Source organism: Ostrinia nubilalis, chromosome Z (genome assembly GCF_963855985.1).
Source record: "Ostrinia nubilalis chromosome Z, ilOstNubi1.1, whole genome shotgun sequence".
NCBI classification, from domain to species: Eukaryota; Metazoa; Arthropoda; class Insecta; order Lepidoptera; family Crambidae; genus Ostrinia; species Ostrinia nubilalis.
The window spans coordinates 21157434-21170585 of record NC_087119.1 but is presented as its reverse complement, the minus strand read 5'-3'; the positions used below and the strand labels follow the sequence as shown (position 1 = coordinate 21170585).

At 34.9% G+C, this 13152-nt stretch overlaps 1 protein-coding gene across 1 annotated transcript; it reads left to right on the top strand.

Annotated features, from left to right (window-relative positions):
* Positions 1 to 2190: 2190 nt before the first annotated feature.
* Positions 2191 to 7301, top strand: LOC135086986 (nuclear receptor subfamily 2 group E member 1). The gene is made up of 5 exons (XM_063981837.1): positions 2191 to 2224; positions 2633 to 2665; positions 4734 to 4973; positions 6322 to 6986; positions 7119 to 7301. Exons 1-5 carry the CDS (start codon positions 2191 to 2193, stop codon positions 7299 to 7301), a joined length of 1155 nt encoding a protein of 384 aa, XP_063837907.1.
* Positions 7302 to 13152: the final 5851 nt, after the last annotated feature.

The following is a 13152-nucleotide window of genomic DNA, read 5'->3' as shown; positions in this document are numbered from 1 at the left end:
GCCCTATTTGTAACATTTTTTTCACGTGTCCGACCTGTGTGTCTATTTTCATAAACTACAACGAAAAAATACCAAAACAAAAAATACCTACTATTTTTTCTTTATATTTTTAAAAAATGGTGATTTCTGACAAAAAATATTCTAGTGTTCAACTGATACATCAGCCTGTTCATTTCACCAAATGGTAACGTTACCAACAAACACGATTTTACAAATGCAAGTTACGATTCGTGCATACATTCCGGTAAATTATCTTAGGATTAGCGACGATAAGAATCACCCGGTCATCACAACTGACATCAGCCATCTCATCAAATACGAATCCAGTTCACACGCACAAAGCAGCGGATGATCGCATGTAGACCTGTTATTATCCACACAGACATCCCATTCTTTTTATGTTCATTCGCTCTTCTTTGTATGTTTTTACATCTTACATTCGACACCGAGCTTCCTGCTTGCAAGTGAATAGTCGCATTCAATAGAACTTTAGCTTTGTGCCTTATTGACTACGTTTTCGGGTATTTAATAAAGCTGTATTATCTTCTGAGATGTTCAGTGGGCCGTGGGATACATACGGCGCAAAAACCCGCATTGGATCGGAATGGTGTGTTCTTTTTTTCTCGGCTTTTGTTCGCTCCTCATAATTGTGATTTGGGCTTCTTAATTTGTCGAGTACTTTTGCATTCAACAGGCAGTCGTAAAGGGAATAAAACGTTGAGGTTTGTTAAGTATTTAAATAATTGTCCTACTAAAATTGGATGATTAATTTTAATACAACTCTATCTTATAGCTAAATTTCTTTATATTTTTTTAAAAGTCTTTAAGAATTTGAATGATATCTGGGGGCACGGCAGTGCCCCCACCAAGTCGAGAAAAAAAGCGGCACGGCCGTACCATCCTTTTCTCGAAGCAATTCAGGCCATTTTCGACCGCCTGTAACTTCGTTGTGGATAAAACTAGAAGGCTGAATTTTCATTAGCTATGCAGGCATTGTAAAGACACGGTATATTTCAAATTTCATTCAATTTGAACCAGTAGTTTAAGAATTATAACGGGTCAAAGTTTCTTAATTTTGTCACTCACTGACTGACTGACTGACTGACTGACTCACCGATCATCAAAATCTTGCCATCGCACTAAATAATTTAATTTACACGTGTTTTCATGCGATAGCAAGTCAATATATTTATGTAAAACGTTAAAGATTTCCTGACCTGGACTTGGTATTACATGGATCTCACAACTTTTTACCGTAGAACAACTGAGTTGCGAGACTTGGTTTTTTTGACAAGTATTGTTTTTGATGGGATAATAATATACCGAAGCGAAGTTACTCATAATTACTAATGTTTCATTGAAGATAACGTTTTAGAAAAGAGATAAAAAAAAAGATTTTTTTGGGAATTATTAATTATGAATTTTCCTCCTTACATCATCTAAAACCTTTTATTTTAAGAAAAAGATAGATTTGTACGACTCGCAGTTAATATCATATAGGATTTACACTATTATTAATCATACGCATATAGACTTTCCATTGCGGATGCGTCCTTTGAGGGATTTAGTTGTAGCTATTACGTGGACACATCCAAAGGTGCTATGATATGATATAAAGCAGTTAAACCTCTTAGTCTAGATTTTCCCATGTAAACCCAATAGTTTGCTTCCGTCGGTTGAAATTTTATTAGTCAATTATCTAATGATAGTTCCAGCTATTCGGATATTCAAATTATTTGGTTAAACCACATCAAATGCCTGTCATGTTACATGGAATCGAAAATTAATTAGTCGAATGGATACATTATAACTGTTCGTGGATTTATTAATTAATAGGGAAATATTTTTACCTAGAATTAAATAGTTTTCAACTGAGACGAACTTTTTGTGTAAGGTTTTTACTTTGGTGGTCATCATACTTTATTCGAAGGTAAAAGGCGGATATATTTTATAAAAAGACATGTCCAAATAGAGTAGGTAATTATTATAGTCCAAATATGAAATGCTAATGGAATATTTAAGTATTTAAGTAGACCCTGAATAGACAACATACCTCCTTAGTGCCAATGAAATATTTCAACATGTCTATGAGTATATCGAAATGGAATGATTTAACACATTTAATTATAGCAATGAAAATGAAATTCCATCTTATTCAAGCTTCATTGCAATCGTAGAAAATGTAGAAGTATGAAGAATGGGAACCAATACGGAGACCCGGAGGGTATTTGTTTTCAATAGAGCGGCATCTTTACTTGTATGCAAGGTTCTGTTTCGATGCATTTCTTACAAAAAGTCACAAAAATATACATAGAGTGAGAAAGTCAAAGTGACTTTCACTTGTTTTGTCGAAAGTCTAGCTCTTCGTAATACCTAATCGTAGTTTAGATAAAGATGTCAATTATAAACTAGAAAACCAAAGACTAAAGAGACTGTTGATAACAATTAATATCAATAAGATCAGTTTTCAACAATTATGCAGCAAATAATAAGGCATAAGAAAGTTGATCAACCGATTGTTTTCTATGTCATGTTTTAAACATAAAATCAACTCGCCCCGTTACTCTACCTTTTAATAAGGTCCATATGAAACTAACATCAACTTTCACGAATTTCAGTTAAAAGTTACCAGAATTCATTAACCTACGTTTGCCTGCCAGCTCAAATTAAACTGCTTAATGAACCGAAGAGAGATTAATGAGGTGTTTTCATTACAATTAATTTGAAATGAAAATGCGATGCGTTGAAAAACTGGGATATTTGTTTGAACTTAGCTTGGTTCAGACCGCAGCCCAAAAGACCATTGAAGCAAAACTATTGTCATTCAATTATTTTTCCCCTGCAGTTAATTTGAACAGTGAATTGAATGCACTTTTGGCAGTTGATTGTTGCTCAAATAGGGGTACAGCTTCCCTCTGTTTCTCAAATCGCTCTAATAATAATCGTACACACAAACATTTACAAATACATACCGCAAATGAGTCTAATAAAAATTCTATAAAAATCCCTGATTATTATATTATGTTATATCATATTTTCATCTTGTAAAATATTTTCATTTTTACTTCTAAAAAGATCTAAGCAGCTTTTAAACTATTTATGGAAATAACTGCACCTTGAAAATATGAAATTGAATAAATGTAGCGCTATATTGGTAACGGAGGTCACCTTTGCTTACACCCAACCAACTACGCAAGCTCCTTCCATTTTAAATGTTTAACTTTAAGTTTATAGAGCTTCAGTGATTTAATATGATGCAATTTGCAGGACTTCTTAGAATTAGAAGTAGGCCAAGGTTTGTTTGTCTCAGGAATTATTTTTTTCATTTAAGTATTTACTCGTGCTTACTCACAGATATTTTGAAAATTAAACTTTCTTGAAGTAATACTATATCACTAGTAACACCATGGATACTATACATGTGCACCGAACAAATTGTATATTATGTAAAAACATGAAAAACAAAAGAGCAAGCACCACTCGGGAACCCCGTTGTAATTGCCGGGTGGGCCCAGTGGGGCGGGGCCCCGTACCGAGCGACGTCAAGACGTTTAATTTATGACTTTTGACGGTCGCTTACTTGCCCGCGAGCGACCAATGGAAGCGTGGCTTTTATTTTGGTAAGGGAAATGTTCTCATGGGATCTTCTGGGCACTGATCTGCCATAACACCTTGCGCGGATGGCGGTTAGTGACATATAAGGAACTTTCTGTGATTTGGAAGTCGTAATAAAATATACTTAATCTGTTAATAAAGGTCAACAACTGCAGTTTTGTCTGCTTATTTCGAAGTAACACTTCTTTAGTGGCTAAAACACAATTTTTGAATCTAGGCTAAAGCTGAGGGCTGATTGGTTAAAAAAAAAGTCCGCGGTATGTAAATAATAATATATGTATAATAAATAAAGAAATAAATAATCTATTTCGAATAAATTATAATAAATATGTGTTAGTAATGTGGCTTAAAAATTAAAAAAAAAGGAAAAGTAGTGTAAAGTAGTTGTGCTCGTGTACCCGTAAAAATAGTGTAACCAAACATTTTTCATTGAAGGTCCGCTCCTATTGATTTTAGTGCGATGTGAAATAGCCTATATATCCTTTTTCGTTAAATAAACTACTTGGTACTTACACATATAGTAGTTCCTGACATTAGCGTGTTTTACCAAACAAACAAACTCTTGGTCTCTACCGTCGTTGCACGAGATTCTCTAACTTACCTCATGCACTTCTAAAAGTAATTTATGTTAAGGTAACAGTCATATGTGTAAATAGAAAGTCACAGAACAAACACAATATAAAGCTGCGCCAAGCCTTGTAGTTACTTTTAAAACACTGTTAGTTACTTATTATTTACAACACAAAAATATTTGCATAACCAATTGGAGACACCTCAAAATAAAATTTCAACTTTGATCGCGTTTTTCTCGAAACTGTTCACGTGTTATTAACTGCGTTTATATATTGCGCGGCGTGTTCAAATCACGCTTTGAAACGGGTTTTTGCTCAAACCTTTCAAACAAAACAAAACTTTATTTTGTGTTAGTATGTATAATATGTATGTATTTAAAAAAAAAAAAAAAAAAAGTATATAAGTAGTATATCCGTTAAGCTAGCACCCATAACACAAGCATTAAGTTGCTTACTTTGGGGCTAGCTAGCGCTGTGTGAAATTGTCCAAAGATTTATTTATTTATTATTTATTATTTATTATTTATTTACTTGACTTCTCTTCCCCAGATCGTATTCTTTACGACGTGCCGTGTGCTGTCTGTCGGGACCACTCCTCCGGCAAGCACTACGGGGTGTTCGCCTGCGACGGCTGCGCGGGCTTCTTCAAGAGATCTGTGAGGAGGGACCGGCAGTACGCCTGCAAGGCGCGTACTCCCGGCAGCTGTCTCGTCGACAAAGCGCACAGGAACCAATGCCGGGCGTGCCGACTTGCTAAGTGCCTGAGCGTCGGGATGAATCGTGATGGTGAGCATCCTTTCTTCTTCTTTCTTATTCTTTTTTATTATTTATTCTTATTCGTTTTTCTACTTTATTTTTTTTATCCTTCTTTCTTCTCCAGCGAGCAATACCCTTAACTCCCAATCAAGCTCCTGACGAGTCTGCTGGCAGAATAACTACAGGTGTTTAGCTTTGTATTTTCATTCCAAATTAAGGTTCTGAAGCTGCTACTAGGCTGCTGATAGTAAGTACGAGTAAGTGCTTATCAGCACCACAATCGTCATGATTATGCTATCATAGTGACATAATTATGTCACTAATATTAATAGGCATTTGAGGTACTTCAAAATGTTCATGTGAAGAGACTTGCATTAAACCTGAAAAACGCGCGTACTTCTGTTACTCAGTCTCTAAAATAATGATTATATAACAGAAATTTTAAAAATTACTAATAATAAAAACTATACATTTACAAAATAAAAAAATTTCACCCCCAGCGCCGCAGTCAGGAATGGTGCCCAAAAGGCTGGCAGCATTGCCACGTTAAATGGCCAGGCTAATTCTCTGACCGAAATAGCTATTATAATTGTTTATTGAATTAAGAAATACAAAACAAAATGTATATCAATTAAAAAACAGAAATTTTAAAAATACTACGTAGTAATTCAATAACAGTTTCATTACAAGATTAGAGTGTGTCGAATTAAATTAACCTACCTCTCATCACGATGACCCGGGTCACGGTTTTTCCAGGTACAATACTTATCTAACTGTGACCTAAATGTGATAAGCTTTTCTCGCTACTGAGCATCCAAAGCTATTATACTCGTAAATGTCAAAATTGTTTTTATTATATAATGGGCATGGTTTGAGGATTTCAATGTTATGTAATTTAAAAAGTAGGTACAAAACATTATTACCGAAATAGTTTAAGCTTAAGGGCCTCTAGCTAGGCTATCATGTACCTACACTTTGCTAATTGAACTGATATACGCTACTATTGTGGCTCAATATAACAATTCAGTATAATATCTAGTAATACAATCTAACGTCAGAGGCCGAGGCGCCCAGGCCGTTATCATTGAAGACTGGGCAGTGATTGACGTCAACTTAATTAGGTAATGTTAAGTGAATTTAATATTAGTTAAGATAACTATTATCTTCTGCTATCCATCTGATATTATTCTATAATCTGCACTCCTCCTATCTGTTTGAGCACAGATTGAAGGTAAAAAGTAAGCTTCGGTAAGCAGGAAGTGTTTCGATTGTCTATCGCGATTACTTCTAGTAAAATCTATGAGTAAGATCGACTAAACCACACATCCCATAATTGTATGTTTAAAAATAGACATTAAAATTATTTCATTTGTTTCAGCGGTACAGCACGAGCGTGGTCCACGCAATTCTACTATCCAGCGCCAAATGGCGATGGTCTTCAAGGATCACCCGCCGCGCCAGCAGGGCCCCATCGACCTTACCACCCCGACGCGCCAAGTGCTGGCCAACCTCCCCGTACCCCATGTGAACAACTACTACTCGCGTCAAGCACATGAGTTCCCTGCGTGGCTGGGGCCCTACACCAGGGTGACGTCTGCCTACCTCAGCAGCCCCGAGCCCAATGCTATTTGCGAGTCCGCTGCACGTATAATATTTATGAACATCAAATGGGTGAAAAGCGTTCCAGCTTTTTTGGGTTTAAAGTCCCCGAGCGACCAACTGATGCTGGTCCTACACTCCTGGAAGGAGTTGTTTATACTGGGCACTGCTCAGTTTCTGTACCCGCTGGCCTTTAGGTGCCTCTATAATCCCGTCCACTCCCGCTGTGACATAAGGGATGTGGACTTCTTCGAGATGATTCTGGACAAACTGGCACGGATGAGGCCTGACAACAACGAGTATGCGTGCCTCCGCGGCATGGCCTTGTTCAAGGCAAACATGGTGCAGATGCACCTGCCCGGAGATGAGCCGGAAATCAAACCGCTGGATGACCTCTTGGCGGTGAGCAATCTACATGAACGCTCGCGCGTCGTACTCTATGAGGTGAGACTTATTACTTTGACTTCTACTCTTAGCACTAAGCTTAAGTTCGTACTAAACTAACCCATAACACATTAGTCATATGCCCTTCCTATTTACGAGTATGCCAATTAATAGTCTACCTCTTGTTCGCAGTACATCGCTATGCGCTACCCCATGGCCATAACTCGCGCCAAGGAGCTGATCGAGATCCTGGAACTGACCAGGGCCATACCAGCTCGGGTGATTGAGGAGATATTTTTTAAGAACACCATCAGGGACACCGCTTTGCATCGGATCATCGGCGACATGTATTCAAGGGAGGAGCCGCTCGTATAGTATTTACCTCTCCGAGTTTTCGGAGCCGACCGTTTCTACGGTCATTCAGTGAAGCTCTACAGACAGAGCCCGTACTCTCAGCGGTACCTCGCTACCGTGTTGATGGCCCCGGAGTCGCGATACATGTGCGCCCTGTACTTCTCTTTCATCGCTTCTCTACAAAATCAGAACCAGTAGAACTCTTTTTGCGAAACATGGACTTAGTTGACTTGCGATAAAGTACACAAATAGACATATTTCTTTGTCCTTTATTAATTAATTGTCCTATCTTGCATTGGTAACGAACGACACCAACAAAACGATAACATTCCTTTTAGTGTAAATATTTTTAATTAGGCTTAAAAAAAGTCAATTAAGTTTGTATTTATATTATGTATTAAATAGGTAGTCATGCACTATTTAGGCTGGAAAAAAAAGTTTAATATGTAATTATTCCAAAAAATTGGCTTATAATGCGCAAATTCAATTACTTAGTCCATGGACTGTAAAAAAGAAGTAAGTACTCGTAGATACAGTAGAAAATCATATAGGTACATATAATATTAATCTTACGTATCCCTAGACAAGTAATAAATCATTGTCATACAGCTTATTACTTTAATTCGAGCTTTTAATACATTTCATTAGCCTTTAAGCTTTGATAGAAATGGTAAGATGATTATAAAAACACCTTACTTCATTATTATAGGTATCATTGATTAGTGGTCGTTGCGACATTTTTTTAATTGCGAATTCATATTAATAAAATTAAATCAAGTATGGTACTTATATAAATATATGATTAGTAGAAGAAGTAGTGAAGTAGGTTTAGGCCCAGTTTTTTAATTCATAGTTAAAATAACTAATTGTTAAATTTTGATACTAATGGTTAAATATTAACAAAATGTAAACTAATAGTTAAAAAACGTACTAAAAGTCAAGCTAACCATTTTTTTTGATATTTAACCACTTGTCATTTGACATCTGTCAAATTTGACTATTGGTTATTTTAACTACGAATCAAAAAACTGGGCCTAAGTAATGTTTAACCATATTTATCGATTTATTGATGTTAAAGGCAAGCATGTATGCTTGATGTAGGTCGTAGTCGTAGTGTCGTCTAAAGATTACATTACATAGCTATAGCACAGTATATTATGTATTAATTACTGTGGTCATAGGATAGATATTATGTCCATTAATATCCTGATAACCCTGATCGAAATTAACATGTTTTCTTATTTAGTTTGATTAAAAGTCGACTGGAATTTAAGCTACATGCTAAATGTCATTATTTATCTCTTGTATTCACATGTCAAAATTATGCCATTCGACTGATGGTTACATGGTTGTATTTTATTAATTCCATGTTAGTTAATTCTTATTATTTGTGTGTATTTTCTTGTCCCACCTACATATTCTTACTACTTACATGAATAAGATTCTAGTCATTAATATTATCCACATTTTATAGAAATAAGAAATACAATATTCAAATTCAAATTCAAATTGTTTATTTGCATATTAATTCTGCACATTTTATTAGTGCTTATTTTATTAGGTATACCTATATAGGTACTTTCGTAAAATAGTGTAAACAATACTTGCTGTAAGGAAAATTCGGTCAATATGTGTAATAAAATTATTCCACACAATACCCATTTAAATTAACTGTTTTGCAACAAACTTACTATGTTTTTGCAATCTTTCTTGTATACTTATTTTCAATTATTACATTGCGCATTAAATAATAAATTGTAGCAGTAGCAGTAGCTACTAGACATGATGTTATAATAATTATCATTCATATAATTTAGACTTGAAAAAGTTCACGGTTCTCTTTTATTTATACAGTATTATTTTATATTAAGATAGTGACTTTTTATTTTACCTGCATAATATAATTAATCTTTAATGTTGTTATTTCTTAATATTGTAGTAGTTCGATATACGATTCAATGTGATAAATGTTCGATGTTGTTCAATAAAATTAAAAAAATAAATCAGTGTTATTATTTCATAATATCCTCCACATACAAATCAAGTCCTATCTTTTGCGATCTAATTCTTAAATAAACTATGAAGTTACTATTACATAAACTAAGTACAAACGTATACCTGCCTGAAAATTTAAATACACAATTTTAATTTCCAGAAATCTTATTTTGAACTATTAAAATTTTAAACTATTGATTAACGAAATTTAATTCATATAAATTCAGTAAATATTCGTTAAAAACCATTATGTAAGTACCTAATTCCTATTCATAGCAATGAATTTGATTGGGTAGTAAGTGTCTGTGAAAATTATGTCGAAAATAACAAAATTGTATCATGATATTGAATAAGATAAAACAATGAAAATAGCTATCGAATGCATCCGAAACATTCCACAATTCCATAAAAGCATACCACTACCACACCAAGCAAGGGCCCTTTCACACCCCATTTTATGAAAATACTTTCCAAATGGCGTCCCTATTAGACTAGTTTCCTAAAAAAATTACTATTAATCCGTCAATTGCACTATCAAAAAATTTAGGACACGTATATTTTTATTTGTCAATCAAACAAATAATTACGAAGTCATGATACGTTGAAGTTCCGCGTGAGGTCACAAAGTGCTACTCTTTTAAGCACTCCTTGAAGCTAACCAACAAACTAATTCAAACTCTTGCTTTTTTACCCAGGAAACATCCCTATTGTTATTTAATGATCAATCAATATTAACCATAAATAACATAAGTAATTTATAATTAATTATTATTTATTCAAACTGTGCAGTACTGCAGTGTGCACGCACTTTGATTAAGTTAATATTAATCAAGGCTAGTTCACGGTAAACACATAATAGCTTCGCCTCCAATGGGATATAATAGGAAGGCTTCTGAGCCTATTGGCTCTTGTTCGAGCTGGCTAGGCAGATAATGGTTCGGTGGACAGCCGACAAGACAATAGACAATACAATTTCGTTCCCTATTAATTACAACCAAGTGAGAGGTCATACGCCAGTAGTCACAAACGATACTTGCAGCAAATCGAACGCAGAGTGTTGAATAGAGCTCTGTGATTGGCTCGTGTATCACCCTGTGCGTCCCCGAGCACTGTGGAGACCTCATAGTAAGTAATGATTATGAATACGGGCGATAGTGTGCTCGGTCATTCTCACGATTAGGCGTTCTCAGCCTAATTACCATATTATTTTTGAAATTTGGCATAATTGACTTAAACGCATTTAAATATAAAACACATGAAAAGTACGAATTTAACAATCGTAAAGGCGTCAAATTATTCAAAGCGGTTTTCGCGTAAATGAGATCCAAAAATTTTATGGTCACGGTAATTAGATAAGGCTAATACTTAATCTAACGGTAATTAGAAAATATATGTGAAATAGCAAAAAAACAACAACATGCATTGATAAATTTGTACTCAAATAATAGCGTCATATAAAAAGCTGTAGGTACTCTTAATAACCCTTTGCAAAAAGAAAAACACTAATTTCTATTATTTATTGTATCATTATATTTTCAGTATACTGCAAGAATCGAGGCTATAACAGGAACACTTAGTTTCAGCAAGAAGGGGCTATGTGTCACATTTAAAATGAGAGCATTTAGCTGAATCAGAATGTGAATTTTGCAATTTGCTTTAAATGTGGTACAAACGATGGATACAGATACTGGATCAGGAAATTTGACTTTTTGGATATGCATATATCGAAAAATTTATTAATGATATTAGTGTTTTTTCCTCATTTTAATCTATCTGTGATCAGCCATCACCCATTATCAGATTAAATTGAATTTGTAATAATGACAGTTCCAGCTCTGCATATCCCATGATTTGTCACCTCGATTCTTTTACAATAAGTTTTCAGATTGATGCTATTCACTTTCTCCTGAGCTTAAATGCAGAATTCTCAGAATTTAGAAGGGATGCAGCAAATAGATTTCATGACGGTCTAGTCTTTGTTTGTAAGCTTTACAGGAATTTTCTACACCCTCTTTGACGTTTGGTATCACTTCAGTGGACTTTGTAAACCGGTCGATGTCGATGCCGTATGTCTAGATGGGTCTTAGGATGCATTTGTATTTTGTTTGTTCTCCAAGCTTCTTCTGCCCAGTATCCATTGCATATCACGAAGTTTTTTTCTATGCATGCATAACAAAGCAGGTTGGATGCAGTCTAGGATGGTACAAAGAGCCTAAACACTCTCGTCTTGAAAAGGCCCATTGTCTGTTCATTTGTTCCCTTTTGTTCTTAATGTGATCACGCCAGGTAAGTGTTCCTGTTGGACAATCTCATCTTCTTAGGGAAAAGTTAACATGGATAGATTTTAATGGTATTATATTAGAATTAATTAATGATTTAACATGTTAATATCAATTATATTAATAGTAAAAATAAATATCTGGTACGAGACATGTTTCACGCAGGGGACATCTCCTGGCCATCAGGAAGCCCCGATTTCACTCCAGCTAACTTATTTTTGTGGGGTTACCTTAGGGGTTAAAATATACTCTAAAATCCAACAACCATGCAGCAACTGAAGCTGAACATTCGTCATGAAATCGAATCTATTTCGAGGTAACTATAACGAAAAGTTTTCAAAATTTTGATGTCAGATTGGAAGAAAAGTCCGTAAAGTTGTCATGCGAAAGTCTAGGCATTTTATAATCATACTTATTCAATCGTGAGTGCAATTTGTAGGTAATAACTTCATACAACGGTGATTATAAATATATGGTAATTAGTACATGGAAATTAGAAAACGATAGTTTTTCTTCAAAATTTCCAAAATCTGCAGGGTATGGAAATACTGTCTTACTATAACGTATGGAGGCCAAAGTACTGATTCTATTTAAATCAACACCGTGGATCTACCTTCAAAAATCTAGTTTAAAAATAAGGACATGGTAAATAGAAAAATTGAAAACCAAAGATATGGTAATTATACTCTTACGCAATTCATCGACGGTACGCCAACGCAATAGACGTCTACTTGCTTACAGGTCATAGAACTAACTAAGGGCTCGCGCCGCGCGCTTAAATGATGTGTCAAATATTATTATTTAGGCTTATGTGCCCAAAAACAAAAAACGTCACGGGAATTAGGATTTTCGCTCGGACAAGCAGTTTTTTAATTCTAATTATTTACAGAATGGTTCTATTGAATAGATATTTTGCTATGCATAAGACAATCTTTTATACTCTTTAAAATGTTTAATGGAGTAAACCAAATCTTTACGACATAAAAATTACAGCCAACTTTTAACATTAAGTCGGTGTGCGGACGCGTAACGGTAATTAGAGAACAGGGTTGTATGAAATTAATTTAGACACAAATACTTAAAATAAAGGCCCATGATTTAATGCACAACTGGATAGGGTTGTTAAGTAACATATAAAAATACTGGCATGTCTCTAATTTGTCATTTTTAACGATTTAACAGCCCGGACACGCAAAAGCTAGCTGAGAATGGCCGTGCTGTATAACACAGAATCGCCCTCCGCCGCCCGTGGTTGCGACCCGTAATCCGCTCAGTCCTCCAGAATAGGGATGTTATGGATATGTAGTTTCGGTTATGGATACGGTTACGGATATAGGAATAATATTATACCGGTTTCAGTTACGGTTACGGATATCTGTGCTTTAGAATGCAATTTGCAATAGTTATCCAACACTTTACATTGAATAAAAAGTAATAAACAAAAAAAATTATACTAGATGGCATTATAAAGGTAAATCAGACTGTTATGCCTTTACATATTATTATTATAATGCTATACAAAAAAAAACAATTTAAACTGCCTACATCCGAAACTATCCGAAACTTTTGAATCTGTTACGGTTACGGTTTCGGATATT

Coding starts and splice junctions, on each gene's coding strand:
- LOC135086986 (XM_063981837.1), top strand. CDS start 2,191: ATGAAGAATGGGAACCAATACGGAGACCCGGAGG. Junction 2,666..4,733: donor ACGTTTGCCTGCCAGCTCAA/ATTAAACTGCTT, acceptor ACTTCTCTTCCC/CAGATCGTATTCTTTACGAC. Junction 4,974..6,321: donor CGTCGGGATGAATCGTGATG/GTGAGCATCCTT, acceptor CATTTGTTTCAG/CGGTACAGCACGAGCGTGGT.